Source organism: Mobula hypostoma, chromosome 12, assembly GCF_963921235.1.
Source record: "Mobula hypostoma chromosome 12, sMobHyp1.1, whole genome shotgun sequence".
NCBI classification, from domain to species: domain Eukaryota; kingdom Metazoa; phylum Chordata; class Chondrichthyes; order Myliobatiformes; family Myliobatidae; genus Mobula; species Mobula hypostoma.
In genome coordinates this window covers 47,642,434-47,663,842 of record NC_086108.1, presented here as the reverse complement: position 1 = coordinate 47,663,842, position 21,409 = coordinate 47,642,434, and the positions used below count along the sequence as shown (strand labels likewise).

The 21,409-nt window shown below is 38.7% G+C and overlaps 1 protein-coding gene across 3 annotated transcripts in view; it reads right to left on the bottom strand.

Annotated features, from left to right (window-relative positions):
* The window catches only part of swt1 (SWT1 RNA endoribonuclease homolog), a 162,094-nt gene that overhangs the window by 131,404 nt on the left and 9,281 nt on the right, over positions 1 to 21,409 (bottom strand). For 2 of the 3 annotated variants that reach the window (XM_063064017.1, XM_063064016.1), the window contains 6 exons: positions 17,535 to 17,634; positions 10,454 to 10,555; positions 8,997 to 9,070; positions 5,739 to 7,104; positions 3,493 to 3,558; positions 604 to 730 (listed from right to left, as the gene is read on the bottom strand). In XM_063064017.1, coding sequence (XP_062920087.1) covers positions 604 to 730; positions 3,493 to 3,558; positions 5,739 to 7,104; positions 8,997 to 9,070; positions 10,454 to 10,555; positions 17,535 to 17,615 — 1,816 coding nt within the window. In that variant the 5' untranslated portion in view covers positions 17,616 to 17,634. The remainder of the gene's footprint in view (positions 1 to 603; positions 731 to 3,492; positions 3,559 to 5,738; positions 7,105 to 8,996; positions 9,071 to 10,453; positions 10,556 to 17,534; positions 17,635 to 21,409) is intronic. The other variant, XM_063064019.1, reaches the window with a different exon arrangement.

Genomic DNA, 21,409 nt, shown 5'->3' with positions numbered 1-21,409 from the left:
GGTGGGCATACTTCCCTCAGGTGAAGTTAGCAGGGACACTGGAAACCTCCCCAACCTCCCACATCCTGCTTGACAAGCCCTAACTGCCATCCCAACTGCAATAAATCTGAAGATTAAAGTTAAAAGACCTTACTTTGTTCCGCCTCTTCACCAAAGCCTCACAGAAAAAATGTCAGCATTTTGACCACAAACAGAGCATTCAGAGCTTAAACACAGCCGCTTTCAAACTGGCTGCTCCAAAAGGTTTCTCCGCACTTGCATGCCTTCTCTTTATTTGATTCAAGCTCTTACCTTAACAGTTACCTTTTTGGGCAAGTCAATATTTGCAAACCAACTTTTGAAAGGTTCTGGCCCATCCCCTGTATTGCTAAGCCTGCTGGGGCTAAGCAACACTGTGCACAATGGGAGCCAACATTAATACATACTTGGAAGTACTACAAAATGTCCAGTCAACTTGTATGAAACCATCTTCTAATCAGAGGTGAAATACTCAGTTTACAATAAAAGGATCTTTTAAGAGGCATGGTCATCAATATAAACATCATTCCAGAAAATGGTTGACAAAGATGAAGAAGGAAAAAAAAATTGCAAAAATATACTTACACAAGAATGTTTTAACTTCCTCTGGTGGATCTATCTCCATACTCGTCAATTCTCCGTAGCTCTGCCCCAGTTCTACCTCCAAAACTTTTTCATAACGAGCTGTTTGCAGCTCTTCTGTTATTTCCATCTTCAAAGGGAAAACCAAAATCTTTTAGCGCTGCAAATGGATCCAGACTAAAATTCATGCAAATATGACATTTGGTAGGAATTCAACTGCTAAATTTTTAAAATGATAATTTTTGTAACTTTAATAAAACCTAAATTAATACATATTTATATAATAACATTGTTCCATGGTCTAAAATATATTCTTCTACTTAATACCAAGCATATGAAAACAAAGCACCAAACTGACTAATAGCCAAGCATTAAACTTTCCAAATGTTAAGGTTGTCAGTGAGGAAAAATAAATAACGGTATGAACATTTTAATTACATTTGCTAAACAATGCCCTTTGTTTTAAATAGACTTCACATAATTAGTGTTTATATTTCCAACAAGCATACTGATCCATTTTAAAAACATGATACAAGGTAATCAACCAAAAAATTTTGCATTAGAATGGCCATCAGAATCACAGAAGCTGAAGGAGTAGTTTAAAATCAAAAGAAAAGATGTCCAATTGGTTTCTAATGTTAATTTCTTACAAGTGCCTCTTGGTTAATAAATGATGGGAATTAAATGTTAAAATAATTCAAACAAGCTGCTCCTCTTTTAAAAAAATCTTTTAAAGATCATAGAAACTGGGGAACATACTTACAATTACTTTTTGTTTAACAAATGGAATCTTAATCAATTTATCTATCATGAATAAGACTGTTATATCTGTAGACCTCTTCATTCTGAGGAGCCCCAGATAACACAAATATTTCCAAGATTACACACCGTGGAGGGTGCCTCTGACTAACGCCACATTTTATTGGATGTTATATAATGAACTCTTAGAGCCAAGTTGCAACCAATTTGCCCTTTAGTGTGGAATAATTTGCCTATTTAAATTAAAACTTCTTTAAACTAAAATTGGATTCAAAATTTTAAATCAGACAAATTTCACTGAACTGAAAATTGAGCTTAGATTAATATTTAATTTTGCACAGTTGACAACATTGCATTGTTCCATCAAGTCATTCATGACTGTCTCAATTTTACAACCAACTCAAAATTGACTTGTACTTATAAAAGTACCTTTAACATAGCAAAGCATTCCAGGAGTATTTATAAACAAAATTTAGCACCAAGCCACAAAAAGATGAAATGGAACAGCTGAAGTAGATTTCACCAAATATTTTGAAATGGAGGATTGTGTATTAGAGTAGTGAAGCTTAACAAAGTTGTTCCTAAATTTAAGGCCTTGGTATCTAAAAGCATAGCTGCTATTAGTAAGTAGATAAATTAGGGATGATCAGACATAACAGTTACTTCATAGAGCAATTAAAATAGATGAGCATACCTTGGATATATTGTCCAACTGTAGATTAATTCTATTTAACTTCATTTTTGTCCCATACACAGTATACACAACTGTATATAAGTCATACAATATTATCTAATTACCTTGGTCACTGATATCTAAACAAAAATATACATGAAACTTCAAAACTAAACAAAAAGAAATTAGAACATGATTATTATTTGAGTTCAACAATAGGGTTACTAGGTAACTCCAGATCATCACTGACTCACAATGGTATACAATGACAAATAAATTTGTATCCATTCACAAAGCCAAGTTACGTATCACTGCAAAAGAAGAACTGAACAGGAAATAGATTCAGTCTTAAAGAAATGTATCCTGATTTATGCGACCAGCCATCACACTGAATGATGCCAGAAGTGCAAGTTTAATCTACCAAGGAAGGATGAAAAGTTAAAGATTAACAATTTATAAAGATTAATTTTTGTTTTTACATAGACATCAAAACATCATAACATTCAATGAAATGTGTGACCTACACCAACGACCAACGGAGTCTGAGGATGTGCTGGAGGCAGCCTGAAAATGCCGCATGACTTCAAACTGAAGATCAATTGTGAATAATATAAGAAAATATAGTACACATTCTAAACAAAACAGATACTGCAGATGTACAAAATCTTGAGCAAAACACAAAATGCTGGAGGAACCCAGCACTCAGGAAGCATATATGGAGAGGAATAAACAGTTGATGTTTCAGGCTGAGACCATTTATTAATGTGTAGCTGATATACAACTGGAAGATCAGCAAGATAAACTTGCTAATTTGCTATATGATGGGGAGGGAGTTGCAGATTTTTTTTTCTGATGGGGCAGAAATCCTTGCAATGATGCATCTCCTACGAGAGATTCTTTTCAAGACACAATTTTTTTCCATTGTGTTCCTGATTTATATTAGGACTTCTTACATTAAATATATACAACCTGCAAATTTCCTTCGTATTCACCTAGCTGTAAAATTGCCAAGCAAAATTAAAAAGCAATTGAAACAATGACTACTTGAGAATATCAACTGCAGTCATTTATACTCCTCAGATATAAAACAAAAGGTGTCATATATTTTACTGCAGAAGTCAAGGGCTAAATTGTTTCAGATTTAAATGTGTGAATAAGAGCCTATTTGAATACAGGCACAAATCTGAAACAGAGTACAGAAATTAATGATTGTCCTCACATCTTCTACAGGTAACAGTTCAAGCAATCATCAATTTGATTTAAATTTTTTTTAAAGTTTTAATTACTTTAACCACAATAATTTTCTGAGCATCAAAAGTGAATGTGTGGGGATTTGCTCACTTAAGACATGGCAATCTATAAATAACAGACTTAAAGTGTTTTGTTAAAATCAGTGGAATTAATATATTCAAAGCCTCCAGCCATGAACTGATTTTAATTTTAAATCAAGCAACACCCACCTTTTGATCAGTATCCATATCTGCATCATTTAGTAAAGTGGTAAATTCACTTGTTATCTGAGAATCCTTCAGGGAATTGAAAAATGATGAACAGTAAAATACTACATAAGATAGAATACTAAGATACTAAAAACAGTAAATATTCAGCAAGCCAAGCAATGCATGGGATGAGTGGAGTTACTATTTCAGATTAATGACCTCTCATCAGTTATAACTGATTAGTGTTATTTTTATCATTTCTAACAAAAAGTTATCATCTGAAATATTAATTCCATTTACATATCTACTGGCACTGACTGATCTTCTGAATATTTACATCCTTTCCTGTTTAATTACAACAAATTACAATGCAAATAAAGCAGGCATATTTATTCAATCCATAGTATTGTTTCCATTATAACCACTAAATGTACAGAAAATCAAATGTACAGTATCTATAAAAAGTATTTATCCCCTTTGGAAGTTTGCGTGTTTTACTGTTTTACAACATTGAATCACAGTGGATTTAATTTGGCTTTTTTTTGGACACCGATCAACAGAACTCTTGTGTCAAAGTGAAAACAGATCTCTACAAAGTGATCTAAATTAACTACAAATATAAAGCACAAAATAATTAATTGCATAAGTATGACACAGCAAATCATCACTGGTGCAGCCAATTGGTTATAGAAGTCATAATTAATTAAATAGAGATCACCATGTGCAGTCAAGGTGTTTCAATTGATTGTAGCAAAAATACACCTGTACCTGGAAGGTCCAACTGCTGGTGAGTCAGTATCCCGGCAAAAACTACACCATGAAGACAAAAGAACACTCCAAGCAACTCCGTGAAAAGATTATTGAAAAGCACAAGTCAGGAGCTGGATACAAGAAAATCTCCAAGTCACTAAATACCCTTTGGAGTACAGTTAAGTCATCAAGAAATGGAAAGAATATGGCACAGCTGTAAATCTGTCTAGAGTAGGCCATCCTCAAAAACTGAATGACAGTGCAAGGGGGGAGGCCACTAAGAGACCTACGACAACTCTGGAGGAGTTACAAACTTCAGTGGCTGAGACGGGAGAAACTGCGTATACAACTGTTGCCCGGGTGCTTCACCAGTCACAGCTTTATGGGAGACTGGCAAAGAGAAAGACACTGCTGGTAAAAAACTCACATGAAATCTCAGCTAGAGTTTGCCAGAAGGCATGTGGGAAACTCTGAAGACAGCTGGAGGAAGGTTCTATGGTCTGATGAAACTAAAATTGAGCTTTTTGGGCATCAGGCTAAACGCTATGCTTGGCGTAAGCCAAACACCACACAGCTAAAACCCACCATCCCTACCGTGAAGCAAGGTGGTGTCTGCATCACGTTATGAGGATGCTTCACTGCATCAGACCCTGGAAGGCTTGTGAAGGTAGAGGGTAAAATGAATGCAGCAAAACACAGGGAAATCCTAGAGGAAAACCTGATGCAGTCTGCAAGAGAACTGCAACTTGAGAGAAGATTTGTTTTCCAGCAAGACAAAGACCCCAAGCATAAAGCCAAAACTACACAGGAATGGCTTAAAAACAACAAAGTTAATGTCCAGGAGTGGCCAAGTCAGAGCCCAGACCTCAATCCAATTGAGAATCTGTGGTTAGACTTGGAAAGGGCTGTTCACTCGCAATCCCCATGCAATCTGACAGACTTTGCGCAGTTTTGTAAAGAAAAACAGGGGAAAAATTGCAGTGTCCAGATGTGCAAAGCTGGTAAAGATCTATCCACACAGACTCAAGGTTGTAATTGCTGACAAAGGTGCATCAACTAAATACTGACTTTAAAGGGGTGAATCTATTATTTAATGTTTAACAACTGTAATATATTTAGACCAATTTGGAGACATTTTTTTCACTTTAACATGAAAGAGTCTTTTCTGTTGATCAGTGTCAAAAAGGCCAAATTAAATCCACTATGATTTAATGTTGTAAAACAATAAAACATGAAAATGTGCGGGGGGGGATTACTTTTTATAGGCACTGTACTTTAATATAAATGTGAGGCAAAAGAATCATGAGACAGTAATGTCTGCTTAAAGAGCTGCTTCTGTGAGGTGCTTTAATTTCTTTTGTGTACAAGAGCAGCACTGAAAAATATCATGATCTGCCAGTGTACATTGAGTGGCATTGTTGCTTACCTCTAACTATATTAACCTTTTAAAAACTAATATAATCACAAATAAACATTATAGTGTAAGAGGCAAAATAAAGACAGTAAAGTATCATTACCAGCTGTTGTGGGGCCAATACGAGATTCTGCAGTAGAGAGGTAGATTTTGTAGAATTGTCCGAAGATTTCCCATCTGAAGTTAATAACTTTTTAGACCCAGCTTGAGGTAGTGCATCGATGACACAGGGTCTAGCAATTTTAAAACTTTGAAACTTTTTTTCAGGTTTTGTCATTTTCAATTGCTCAGCATTCTGAGAGTTCTTCGATGAAAATGTAAGTATTTCAGTTCTTTGAAAGATTCTGGATTGCTGAGAATTTGAAGCCTCATGTTTTGGTGAATATTCCAAAATTTCCTTTCCTTCATTGACTGATTTGGTGCTTCTAGAATCATTAGATGGCCTTTTAGGGAGATTGAACACTCTGTTATCTGTTCCTGAGGTTGTTGATTCTTCAATTGAAATGTTGGCTTTTTTCACCTCCGACAGTTTCAAATCATCACCAGATTTTTTTGAGAATTTTGTCAAATGGGAAGACGTTCTTTCAGTGCTGGTTTCATCTCTGACCCGTTCCAAAGTTTTAGATTTTTTTCTGAGCACTCGCAAGGAATTAGATATTTTGTTACATTTCTCCCAAAAACTAGATTCAAGAAATTTTGAACCATCATTAAAATTTGTATTTTTGACAGGTCTCAGAGGTGCATTGGTTACTTTCCACACATCAAACTCATTTTTAGATATTTTAGACTTTTCATGCAAGTTCATATGGTGAGATTTATTTTTGAAACCACCTAATTCTTCAATGTTTTTCAGAACTTCTCTGGAACCTTCAGAATTTTGCACTGTATCTGAATAATTAGATTCATCTTGCAACGCCGGAGAATTTTTTGTTTGTTCTTTACTCTCAAATTCCTTTAAAAGATCTCTAGATTTATCATATGAAGTAAGTTTGCTTGCTGCCCCTGTAGGTTCTATTGTCGAATGATTAGTTATATCACTCTCACAAGTCTCTTCAGCTTTTTTCAAAAAATATGTTTTGTTAACAAAATATTGAAAATCATTTTGCAAGTTTTCATATGTAGGGCCACATGTTTTTGTCTTCAGCACCTCAGGATCTACTTCTGCTGATGATAGCTTTGCTTCGCATTTAAATAAATGTTTACAAAATTTGGAAGATTGACATCTTTTACATCTCTGTAATTCATTTGGCTGTGCTTCCGAGACATACGTATCAGCTGCATGTTTCGTAGATGATGAACTGTGGTGCTTTTTTTCCTTACTTTCCTCTCGTGAATGCTTCTTATGCTTCTTCTTTTGTTTTAATTTGTGCCTGGTGTTTTTATCATCAGATGATGATGACTTCAATGAAGCAGTGTGATATTTGTGTTTCTCTGATTTGGATTTATTTTTTTCACTTGAATCTGCTGATCTAAGTAAAGAAACAAACAAAATCCCCAACAATCTTAGTTCCAATGTTTGCTTAATGCTGCCTCCCTTTATTCTGGACTTGTGGCAATAGACTGGCCACTGTGGTGGATATTATCAACTCCTTACTGAACCAAAAAATCATTGTGGTCTAAAACAGACTTTCAATTTCTGAACTTAAATGTCAGTACAAATGCCATAAAATCAGCTTCATGGACTGTATTCAGTCATAGAGAGATCTAAGAACAGTAACAGAAGTTCTCAAGGGTAGGGGAACCAGTGGGAGGAGTATGTGAGTGATGGGCAGATGGAGAAGGTGGGGAAGGGGAAATGTTGGCAAACAAGAGAAAATCTGCAGATGCTGAAAATCTGAGCAACACACACAAAATGCTGGAGCAACTCAGTAGGCCAGGCAGCATCTATGGAAAAAAGCAGAGTCAACGTTTTGGGCCGAAACCCTGCGGAAGGGTTTCAGCTCAAAAAGCAACCATACTTTTTTCCATAGATGATGCTTGGCCTACTGAGTTCCTCCAGCATTTTATGTGTTGCTAGCATGTTGGCAACTAGGTGGATCAGAAAAAGAGAAAAGAAAGAGGAAAAGGGACTGATGGAAGCACTACTGGAAGTTTGAGATTTCACCATTCATGTCCTCAGGTTGGAGGTGGAATATGGTTCCTCTAATTTGCAGTTAGCCTTGACTTGGCTATGGAGAAGCTGTAGAGAGATGTGGCTGACCACTGGGAGATCATGGCTGGCATGGTGGATGGAGTGAAGCTGCTTGGTGAAGCAGTCCCCAATATGCAACTGGTTATCTATAATATCACCCCTCAGTCTCCTTCATTACAGACAATACACCCAACATTTATTAATCTCTAAAGTACAGCTATTAGGCCATGATATTCCAGTTGACTGCTACCACATCCTTCCATAGCACGGCGACCAGGACTATATACGGTACTTCAAAGTCTACCCAAAGCTTTGTACATCTGTAATGTGATGTCCAACTTTGATACTCAGTGCTGTGGCATTTGAAGGCAAGCATGCCAATTGCCCTATCCACCTGTGTCACCATTTTCAGGAAGCTATGGCCTCACACTTCTGTACATACAGTACGGTGCAAAAGTGTTAGTCACATATATATAGCTAGGGTGCCCAAGACTTCGGCACAGTATTGTAATAACATATGTATTGCATTGTACTGCTACTAAAAAACAAATTTCTTGACATATGTGTGAGTGATGACAAACCTGCTTCTGATATGGGTCTTCATTATGGACTGAGAGTGGGAAGGGGGCAGGAAGAGGGGAGGAAGCAATAAACATCAAAGAGACATTTCGTAATTAGCCAATTGTTTGGAATTAAATGATCTTGCTTGGTGTCTCAGGGCTGGGTATGTCAGCAGCCATGCCACCAACACCCTCTCCCCCCACCCCAGCACTCCTTCTCTGCCAGCTGTCCCACACCCCTCCCACAACAGTCCACTCTCACCATTCCCAACATCCTTTGCAAAACCAGATTTACAAACTCACTCTCCGCTCCACATTGATAAATACAGTACTCTGCAAAGGTATAAAGCACCCTAGATATACAGAATATATTTCACATTACATCACACTTCTAGAAAAACTTCCAATTGTATTGAAACTATATAGACTACTAATGTAAACAGCAGGAATTCTGCAGATGCTGGAAATTCAAGCAACATACATCAAAGTTGCTGGTGAACGCAGGCCAGGCAGCATCTACAGGAAGAGGTACAGTTGACGTATCAGGCCGAGACCCTTCGTCAGCCTGGCCTGCTGCGTTCACCAGCAACTTTGATATGTGTTGCTAAACTACTAATATATCGCTTTTCTTTGATTAATCTTTACCTCCAGAAATATCTCCAATACAGACCTGGGCCAGAAAGATTTTGCCTGATCTTCCGGGGACCGTTTCACTGTTTTTAGAGTTTCTACCTCCAGATGGCTCTAATGAAGAAAATATAATACAATATAAGATGGTCAAAATTCAGAACATTTTATAACTTCCCAATAGAAAATATTGATTACAAACTCAGTGTTACATCTCTAATCCATTGAGTTCCTTCAAAACTCTTGTTAACCCTCAAGCAGCTCTTCAAGATCACATCTTGCAATTTTGGAAGAACTGCAGTTTATGGAAACAACACAAAATGAAACCAGATTCAGTAAGTTGGAAAATCACAAATTTAATACAGACATTTGAGAAATAAAGAGAAAATAGAAAACTAAAAGTTAATTAGTCTGAGATTGCCTTCAGGAAAATGCTGGAATTCATTCTTGCTCAATGTGCAATTACAACCATTATATGACTAGAGAAATTCAACATGGTTTTATTGAAAGAAAATGTGTTTGAGAAGTCTAGCAGTATTTAAGGGAACAAGGAAATTAATGGATTTAATAATTCTAGATTTTTAAAGAAGCAATTAAACACATATCCAGATAGTGTGTTTAATAGAACAGAATGATTAAATACTGGTGTACCTACAGTAGATCTTTACTGTGCTAGTTTATGAAGTGCAGAAGACAAGGGTAGTTTTATTGCTTTTGTGGAATTATACTTGAGGTATTCTGCAATTTTGACATTCAAACCAATGGGCAAATTTGCCTTGGGAACTGTACAACAAAGGGTGATGTGAGTAAAGGCTGTTGCCACATAGATACCCAGGTTTAAAACCCATCTTGGATACAGTCCACTTTCCCTATGACAACATGCATTTATCCCAGGAGCTGTTTTTCTTCTACATTTCTATGACCTGCTAACAACTGTATTTGGCTACTGTAATTTCTCCTGATATAGGTGGATGGCAGCAAAATCTGTCAATAGACATAGAGGGAATAATGGCAGGGAAATAAAGGAATGAGACCAACGGGAGTGCTTTGCAAATCTGCATAAACTCACTGGTACCAAATGCCTTCTATGTTGTGAGTAAAATAAGAATCAATGCATATGCAAGCTGGCTAGGAAAATTGACTTAAGGTACAAGATCAGTTTTGATTTTAATGAATGGCAGAGCAGGAGCAAGTGGTTCACAATCTAATCATTTCATTTTCCACGTACTTTGATGTTAATTCAAATATCATCCAGATTACCACAAGGACATGGCTGTAAGCAGCACAGTTCCAACTGCTTTACCAATAAGCCACCATTGGCAGTTGGGTGTACTAACTTTCGTTCATGCTACATTTATTATCATTGTACTTCAATGTTGTATGCTGTGCAGTTTAGTACAAAAAAAAATTTCAGGTTCATAAACCTATGGAATGAATCAGCAAACTGTCATGAAGCCTGATTTGATAGATTAATATCAAAAAATACATGCAAAAGCTCACCAGTTTTCTTCTTTTTTCAGTGCATGGCGATAAGGAAGATTGTCCTGGTAATGAGCTCCCTCCACTATACTGTGCCTTCTGCTCAATCTTGCTTTTTTCTCCCTAATAATTGTTCAGGTTTTTGGGTAGAATGAACATGGATCAGTTAAAGAGCAAGACAGTGGAACAGAGTAGAAAAGATCAATGATAGATTTCAGAGTCAATGAACCAATAGATCAATTTACCATCACCCCAACCCAGAAAAAAAAACACTATTTCAGAGTGAGGTATCCAGATATATCTTTTTGGAAGGAAAAGCTGCTTACTTTACCTGAATTGAGTTTAAGCATTCGTTATCAACACTGGAACTGACTATGAACAATTAGCTTCAAATGAGAAGGGAAACTAAAGGAGGCAGAACTGAAATGCAAACATACTCTCCAAAGTTTCACATTAATACCAAAGAAATATGGCTTTGCAGACTCAGCACTGTAATAACAAACATTTATGTCACTCAGATAGTAACACTGCCAAATTTTAGATTATCTACTTGCCTGTAATGCTAATGTCATTAGCATGCTAATCAGGCTGATAACCTAACATCTGCTCTTTAATTTAAGTACATCTGAAGTTTACTAATGTATATCAAACAAAATGAGTTGGATACATTTGATATACAATGGGCCCTGAAAATTCCCTTTTGCTTTTTAGATTGGAGATTATGTAATCAATTGTGTGCTACAGAGAGATAGATAAGAGATATATAGGGTACTTCAGACCTTTGTACAGTATTGTAGTAATTTTATGTATTGCATTGTACTGTGGTCATATAAAAAAATTCTTTATATATGTGTGATGACAAACCTGACTCTGATATAGGTCTCTAGTGTGGACTGAGAGTGGAAAGGGTCAGGGAGAGGGGAATCAAGGTTGGGAAAAGCGGAAGGTAGACAGGAGGGAGTGGGAAGCATCAGAGACACATTCTGTGGTGATCAATGAAACAGTTGTCAGGAATCAAATAACTTTGCCTGGTGTCTCAGGGCTGGGCATGTCTGAACCCATGCCATTACCTGCCCTGGCACTCCTTCTCTGCCACCTGTCCTACACCCCTCCCGTGACACTCCACCTTCGCTATTCCCAACATCCTTTGCTCCCGCCAGATTTACAAACTCTCTCTCTGCACCACATTGACAAATACAGAACGGTGCAAAAGTCTTAGGCACACCAGCTATATATATATATATGTGCCTAAGACTTGTGCACAATACTGTATAGGTAACATAACTAGTAAGTTTGCACATGACACCAAAACTAGAGGTATAATGGACAGTGAAGAAGTTTAAGGTTACAACAAGATCAAGTTCAACTTCGAAAATGGGCAAAGGGATGGCTGATGGAACTTAAATTTATACAAATGTGAAGTGATACACTTTGGAAATTAATTCAGACTGTATCACACAGAATGGCAGGGCCCTGATGAGTGTTATAGAACAGGAAGACCCTGGGATACATGTACAGACGATTCTTGCATCAGTTGTTTGGATAACAGGAATTACTACACAGAAATTTGACAGCAACAAAATCACAAACTGTGATTCACATACAAGAGGCCCTTCAGCCCAACTCATTCATTCCAAACAAATCGCTTACACAAGCTACCAGCATTTGCCTGCACTTACTGAAACTTTTCTAACCATGAATCTGTCTAAACATCATCTAAACATTTTAATTATACACAACTCTACCACTTTGTCCGGCAGTTCCTTCCATGTAACACCATGCACTGTGATAAAATGTTGCCCTTCACGTCCCTTTAAATTTTTCGCTTCTAGTTTTAGACTTCCAAATCCATGGTTTGTGACCACTTATCTTATCTATGCCCCTTATGATTCTACAGCATTTAACTCTGTCGCCTTTCAGCTGCCGACATTCTGGTGGGGGGGGGAGAGAAGAGAAGGGGGGAGTCCAAGCCCATCAAGTCTCTCCTTATAATTTAAGCCTTCCAATCCAGTAATATCCTTGAGAAACACACACACAAAATGCTGGAGGAACTCAGCAGACCAGGCAGCATCTTTGGAAAAAGGCCAAAACACCGACTGTTTACTCTTTTCCATAGATGCTGCCTGGCCTGCTGAGTTCCTTCTGCATTTTGTGTGTGCTGCTTGGATTTCCAGCATCTACAGATTTTCTCTTGTTTGTGAATATCCTTGAGAATCCTTTCTGCAACTTTTCCAGCCCAAGTACATTTTTCCAATAACTGGGTGCCTGTAACTCTAATAATACTCCATGTGGGATCTCAACAACATCTTGTACAGCTGTAACATGACATCCCAACTCCTGCACTTACTTAATGCCCTGTCCATACATGCCAAATGTCTTCTTCTTTATCCTGTCTACCTATGTTGAACCCTTAAATCTCTGTTCTATGATACTCCCCAAGGTCTTGTCATTTACTATGCAAGTCCCACCGCGGTTTAAATTCCAAAAATGCAACAAATCACACGTAAAGGTTAAGTTCCATCTGTTATTCCTTGGTCCACTTCCTCATTTGATACAGAATTAAATTTGCTCTGAGAGCTTATAAGAAAAATAATTGAATGCAAAATTTACTTTAAAAATTTCTTATTTCTTGGCACAATACTTACGACAAAAAAAACATAGTATGCCAAGCAACTGACTTGTCAAACAAGAGAACATTGCAGAAATGCGGGTAAAATAATGAACGGATAAAAAATAATTAGGATAATAATAATTAAGAGGCTTAGTGACTTTAAAAATAGACAAGTTGATATTCTGTTAAGGAAAAGCAAGCAGCAAGCATTTTTTCAGTTCTTCCTGTCTAAAAATGGTCAAGTAAAATCACTGATTAAAGAGAAAGAAAATGGTAATCATAGGACAATCTGCCTAACCTTGGTGTGAACAAAATACAAGGGGGAAACTCCTTAAATAACAGTATTAATCTTCAACTAGAAGGGCATGACTAACATAGGAGAATTAACATGGATATATAAATACAAAGTTGTGAAAGAATTACAACTGATCTTCTTGAAGCTGTAATAACAAAGACACTTTTTTTGCAGGAGTGTAGGCTGCCACACCTCTGCAACAAAGGGAGGTGGACGCGATGATATTCCCAGGGACTGTCTTTATGGTCAGGGTGAAAATGAGAGGCGCACATCCGGTCTGGGTATTCTGCTGCCAGGAGGCAACTTCTCTATGATCGAGGCCAAAGAGGTGGTGGGGGAGGGGGAAGGGGGGGGTGACTCCTTGGAGTTGATGTGAAGCACCAATGCAAGCCAGTCAGAGGGAACTGCATAACACCCAGAGAGATTTGCATCAACCTCTCCTCTGCAGTCAAGGCGGGTGAATATGAGAAAGGAATTCCAAGAGGTGAAGAACAGACAAGCTGGGCTCTTTGCCTCTGAATCCTCCAGGATCACCTTCTGATCCAGGAACTGCTTTGTGGAGCAAGACATGTTCACGCTTCTTCCAAAAGGTCCACAGGAAGCGTATGGCTCAGTAACAATCTTACATACAGATATATTAAGGATCTGCAGATCCTTTTATGTCAATCTGTGTGACAGCAAGATCACAGACAGCACAGTCTCCCAGAACTTCCTTCTCTTGTTCAGAGGTGCTAGGCAATCGCAAAAGGGAGAGTCTAGATCAGCCACTGACCTTGGAGGAGCTAACTGGCTCCATTCATTCTCTTGGCATGAATGAAACTTCCAGAAGTGACAGCTTACCAGTAGAGTTCTACTAGACTCTGTGGGGCCAAATGGGCCTTGACCTGCTGGAAGTGTATAATGCAATGTTTCTGGCTGGCAACTTGTCAGTTTCCATGAGAAATGAAATCATCAAAAAGCAGAAAGGAGAGATGGAAGACGTCAGGAATTGGAGACCCATTTTTACCTTGAACGTGTAATTAAAAAAAAATCCGGTCCAAAACCATAGCCAATTGGGACAAGTCAGCTCTGGGACAGGTGATCCACCCAGACCAAACCCATGCTGTACCAGGGAGGGCAATCTCTGACAGCCTCATGCTACTCAGGGATACTATTGTCTAAGTACAGGACAGAGGGGTACATGCCTGCCTAATCAGCTTTCCACAGGATATCACATGTACATAATGGCTGTGCTCTCCTAAAACACAAAAGTCAAAACCTCCGTGTACATGGATGACGCTGTGGTCAGTTCACAGATTGATCAGCATCTGTGACCAGTTCAAGTTAGCATCAAGAGCCAGAGTCAAATGCAGGACAACCAAGGCCATACTGTTCAGTAGCTGGCCCGCTGGCCCAATCGATCCAATGTCGAGCCTGACTGTCTGTAGGTGCTGGGGACTGGTTCGGAATAGTTAAGGCGAGTAACAGGAATTGGCTGGAGTGGATTGGTGAGGGATGCACTGAAGCAATGCTAAGATTGCGGGGAAGAACCACAGTATAACCTCCTTCTGCTACTGCACATTGAGGGGCTAAGTTGAGTGGGGGAACCTCCTTGAACAAAGAGTACATCACCTCTGTGGGGGGGGTCACATGAGTGGCAATGGTGTTATGTTCGTCTGTACCTTTTCTCTTTAAAGTTTATATTATCAAACGTACTTACCATGAATGTAAAGATTTTATTGTTTTGCACCGTTTCTTTCTTTGTATACAGTGGATTCTGGTTAATTGGAGCAGCCACTTATTTGGCATAACTCTTAGAGAACATAAACTAATCTAGATAATAGCCTGAATTTCCTTCATTTATTTTGGACACTAAACTGCTTAACTGGGGCAAGAGACATAGTAGGGGAAGTAGGGATTATGCGGAAAAGACAGGTAAGGTGGAGATGAGTCCATGGCCAGATCAGCCATGAACTTGTTGAATGATGGAGCAGGCTTGGCAGGCCAGCTGGCCTACTCCTGCTCCTATTTCTTATGTAGGAGACAGTTTCTAACTAGCATCAGAGTCGTGCACTACACCATGCCTAGAGTTTTTAAATAGTGTCAGTTGCGTGCACCTGTGTTAAAAAAGCAGTTTTTTTTGTCACTGATAGTTAGTGAGAAATAAGCAGCAAGACAATTCAGGCAACACACATCAAAGTTGCTAATGAACGCAGCAGGCCAGGCAGCATCTCTAGGAGGAGGTACAGTCGACGTTTCAGGCCGAGACCCTTCGTCAGGACTAACTGAAGGAAGAGCTAGTAAGAGATTTGAAAGTTGGAGGGGGAGGGGGAGATCCAAAATGATAGGAGAAGACAGGAGGGGGAGGGATGGAGCCAAGAGCTGGACAGGTGATTGGCCAAAGGGATATGAAAGGATCATGGGACAGGAGGCCCAGGGAGAAGGAAAAGGGGGGGGGGGGAAACCCAGAGGATGGACAAGGGGTATAGTCAGAGTGTCAGAGGGAAAAAAAGGAGAGTGAGAGAAAGAATGTGTGTATATAAATAACGGATGGGGTACGAGGGGGAGGTGGGGCATTAGCGGAAGTTTGAGAAGTCAATGTTCATGCCATCAGGTTGGAGGCTACCCAGACGCAATATAAGATGTTGTTCCTCCAACCTGAGTGTGGCTTCATCTTTACAGTGGATAGACATGTCAGAATGTGAATGGGATGTGGAATTAAAATGTGTGGCCACTGGGAGATCCTGCTTTCTCTGGTGGAGAAAGGGGGCTTTCTCTCCCCCTCCCACTTTCAAATCTCTTACTAACTCTTCCTTCAGTTAGTCCTGACGAAGGGTCTCGGCCTGAAACGTCGACTGTACCTCCTCCTAAAGATGCTGCCTGGCCTGCTGCGTTCACCAGCAACTTTGGTGTGTGTTCCTTGAATTTCCAGCATCTGCAGAATTCCTCCTGTTTGCGTTTTTGAAAAAGACAACTCAGAACTGTTTTGATCACTGAAGTTTCAAGCATTCAGGCTTGGAGATGCTACAAACAGCTGGGAGTGAAAATGAAATGATTTCCCTACTTCACAAACAAGAAAAAATCTGCACATGCTGGAAATCCAAGCAACACCCACAAAGTGCTGGAGGAACTCAGCAGATCAGGCAGCATCTATGGAAAAGAGTAGAGTTGATGTTTCTGGCCAAGGCCCTTCAGCAGCCTGAAACGTCAGCAGTACTCTTTTTCTATAGATGCTGCCTGACTGCTGATTTCACTATTTCAACGAGTAAGGAAATAAGAATTAAGGTATCGACATCATCTTGCATGTTCCAATAGAAACGAAGATTTTGAGGATGCAGTCACTGATAGCATTGTATGAAGGCAATTCATTATCTACACTAGGCGCCTGCGCTGATTTTATTAGTTTACAGTCAATCAAAAGAACGCAGCAGTGTACAGGTACACTGGATGAATTCTTCTGTAAATAACAATTAGGAATTGATACTGTTTTATAGTACTGTAATAGTATTGATAGTGCTGTAATTTGTTCTGTATTTCATTTAAATACATAATATGTTACTCAGTTAAATGGTAGTTTGTCAATTTTATACCTTTTTCAAGAAACTTTGGCTAATTGGGGCAGCCGTTTAATTGGATCAAAATGCACTCATCCTGATGTGTCCCAATTAACCTGAATCCACTGCATTTATTTTCATGATTAAAGTCTATTTCGAAATATTAAAAAGTAAAAAGAATTATGTCTTTTAACCTTCACACCAACTATAGATGCATTTCAAAACAAATTCCTTCCTATCCAAGATAACTTAAAATGTAAAAAAAATTACACAAAAAGGTTTTATTTCTTAAAATCACAATTATTGGAATGTCACATTACCTCCATAAGGCAAAGTAGTTATTAAGACAACAACACTTGAAAATGAAGACAAATTGAATGTGATCAATTCCATTTAATGCATCAAGTAGAAAGAGTTGCTAGAACTGACTTGCTGATATTTGTAGGATCACATTTCTGAAAGTTACTAGTTGAAGTTTACAGAACATACAAAACATTAGGGCCTAAGAAGATAAAAGTACCATATTTTTTTAAAATGCATTCAGTTAAAGAAAATGCAAATTTTGATTAGGAGGTGCATAGCTGGTGGGATAAGCACGGAATGCAGGAAGATGCCATGATGACATTTGAACCAAAACAAAATGGAAGTAAAAAGTCTCCTTACAGAATAGTTGGGGGTGTGCCTTCGTGAATTTGATTGAGATTTATCCTTCTCTCCCTTGTGCTTTGAATGTTTTCTTGACATCTTTATTTCACCTGAGAATCTTAAAAAGGAAGAAGTACCAAATTATTATTAGAATAAAAGTTATGCTCGAGATTCATTCCTCTTGCTTAAATTGGCAAATTGGTTTATTATTGTCACTTGTAACAGGGTACAGTGAAAAACTTGTCTTGCATTCTGTTCAAAACAGATCAATTCAAGGTAAAACAATAACAGCACAGGATAAAGTATTACCGTTACAGAGAAAGTGTAGTGCAGGCAAATAATAAGATGCAAAGTCATAACACACTAGATTATGAAATCAAGACTTCATCATATACTAGGGTATTGTTCAAGTCTTATAAAAGCAAGGTAACATGCTGTCTTTGAGCTCTCATAAGTCTATTCTTCAGCTCATCACTTATACATTCTGGATACTATACAAGAAATCCAGTTTATCAACTGCGCCTGAGAATAGACAACACTGCTTTCAACATTGCGAATTGGTTTATTATTGTCACATGTACGAACATACAGTGAAAAACTTGTACTATCTCAGTGTATGGTTGTAATGAATGATATGCAAGACAAAATAAAATAATAACAATGCAGAATAAAATGTTACAGAGCAATTGCAGTGCAGGGAGAAATAGGGTGCAAACCTATCGTGTAGTAGATTTGAGAGATAAAGAGTTCATCATATACTAGGACTCTGTATTAATAGTCTTATAACAGCAGGGCAGATACTATCCTTGAACTCTCCCAAGTTTATTCTTCAGCTCCAATCAGATTATCTTCTGACTCTCTAGAGCCTGGACCGATCCTTGCTTCCTAAACCTTAAGCAAGCTTCTTTCTTCCTCTTGACTAGGTGCTCCACTTCTCTTGTCAACTATGACTCCTTCACCATACTATCCTTTCCTACTCAATGGGACAAAAACACATGCAAGTATTCCCCAAACAAACTCCACATTTCCATTGAGCATTTCCTTGAGAACATCCCATCTCTAATTTATGCTCCCAAGTTCCTGCCAAATAGCTTTATACTTCTCTCTCCCTCAATTAAATACTTTCCCATACCATCTGTTCCTATCCCACTCCAAGGCTATTGTATAACTTGTGGTTGTGGTCACTGTCTCTGTCCTTGCTCTTTCAGAGACAAAGGAACATAATTGAAAGAATATATGAGCTGCAAAATGCACAGACTCTTGCACTGCTACTTTCAGACCAACAAAAGATTTAAAAAACAGCACCCCCTCCTCTGTCTGAGCAAGTAGCAGCCTCCTAGATTTAATAACGAATTCTACAATTTCAGGTCAATTGATTTGTGTCTGCATCAGTAATTCATCTGTGACACGGCTCTCCTTGTTTGTAGTTTTACCCTGCCTTTTTAATCCCCTTTCCTTCTCCTCTGGTTGTAGCAGACATGCCTAGCAAACCTGCTCTGCATTTCATTCTCTTAGTTCTAATGAAGGGTCTCAACTGGAACTACTGTTTCCCATCCTGCAGATGCAGCCTGACCTGCTGAGTATTCCCAGGATGTCCCGATTTTATGTTATCTGTTTTCTCCTAGCTATCTGCCCAGTATTTCCAACAACTGTACTGCTCTTCATTTCATGGTTCCAGTATTTTTCATCCTTCTCCTCTTCTTTATTGTACTTGTTCTGCTGAGACCTCCCATAGACAGATTAGCTATGATTAACTGGCCTTTGGCATCCTATCTTGGGCTTGTTTTCTCACATTTTTCTATTTCAGTAAAGGTTATCGACCTGAAACATTAGCTCCGTTCTCCCCACTGATGCTGCTTAAACTAATCAGTGAGTAAAAACAGAAATACCAGAAAACCATTATGATTTATAGATTCTAATTTCTTAAATAGCTTGCTCATCAAGATTAGTCTACTGGTTGAAACACACAAGTCTCCTAAAGCATCAATGCATTTTCAAATTAACCAATTCTGTTTTCTAAATTGTTGTTCGGCATCCTTGCCTCACAATCTTAAATGTTGCAGAGATAACCACAACAAGCCGTTCAAGTGGGGTATTATCCTTGGCTGGTAAAAAAAAAAATCATGGATTTGCAAAAACAGTTACTGTAGTTGCATATACAAGATTAAAAAAAGGAGGATTAAGAGTCATTGGCAATTAATACATGGCACAGATTTCTCTGTCTCATTTGGAGGATATACTGCCTTACAATGCATTTCAGACAATATACTACCAAGTCTATTAGTTCCTGATTATTCTTTTACAGTTATTGACATAGGTTTTAATAATGTTGAGTACAGACTTTATACAAACAGCAGTTCGAAGAACAAGTGTTGTCTACAAAATAACTGGAAAAGTTGACAGTTAAGCCCATCACCCACTCCCCCACCCAGATGCCTGTTAAATATGCCAAAACATTGAATTTTGTAACAGTAATACAGTGGGTGTATCCAGGGAGGAGTTTCACCTTGAGTGAAGAGTCTTGTCATGTCTGTTCTGGAGCAGCTTACTCACCTTTGGTCCCACCGGACACTCAGCTCTCACCTTTGCCCCAAGTAGCAGCAGCCACGCCTTGGTTCATCTCTTCAACAGGCAAACTAAATCAGATGAGGGAAGCTGGCAGGCCTATAGGGACATGCCTGTTAGAGCATGTGAAGTCAGCTCCGGCAGACTGGGTAGATGACATCTACAGTGAGATCCAATGGCCAAGAAGGCAGTTCTGCAATGCTCAGAGTGAAGGGCATGACAAGGCACAGAAGACATCATGGTCATTACTGCAACCAAGGAAGACCCCAATTTGTGACTCTTGTTCATACCAGTGGACCCCAGACTTCTAATATTAAGAGAGTGGAACTGCCCCAGTGCAATGATTTTTCCACTTTAAAAACTCCACTGTGTGGGCCGGCTGGTGGCGCAATGACACCCGAGAGCGGAGGTTCCCGGGTTTGAAACCAGTCCGGTCCGCTCCCGAGTACGCTTTCCATCCGTGCCGGGTTGAGTGTCAAGATCGCAACTCCACCTGGTAAAATAAAAAAAGGGGAAAATACTGCGAAAATGTGTGTGTGAGGAGTGGTGCGTCACACAGTGTCTCTCTCTCTCTCTCTCTCCGCGCCTTGTAAAGCCATGAAAAAGACATCATCACGGACGCACGCACGCAGGCACACGCCAAAAAAAACTCTACTGCACAGATCTTCTATCTTCGTCAGACATGGCAGACAACCACTATTCTGATATTTCTTTGATTCAAATTAAAAGCTTAACATTTAAATCAATGTAGAATAATTAAAAACACACTTATAATCATTAAACTAATCTCAATTAATTGATGACATGCTCCCAGTAAAATTTCAATAATCTGACATTCAGAGCTTTAGAAGTACCAGACAAGCAGACTGTTCGATATCATTCCTATGAGCACATCAGTAAACCTTCAATTCACTTTTCTAAAAAAAATAAAGATGTTTCACAGAGGTGTTATACTTTGAAACCTAGCAGACAGTGAAAGGACTGGAAAGAGTGGACATGTAAGGAGAGAGCAGTATCTGAGGGCACAGCATTAGAATCCCTTTAATACAGAGATGAGGAAGAAATGAGGGTGCTGAATCTGTGGAATTTGTTGCCACAGAGAACTGTGCAGTCAAATCACTGAATATATAAGGTAGAGATTGATAGATTCTTGCTTGGTAAGGGGGTTAAGAATTAAAGGGAGAAGGTGGAAGAACAGGGTTAAAAAAAAATCAGTCAGTCATGATTGAATAGCGAAGCAGACTTGATGGGCCAAATATCCTAATCCCAAGGGACCACAGGAAAAACCAAGTTCCGGAGATGTTAAAGGGAGCACAGTGGAAACAGAC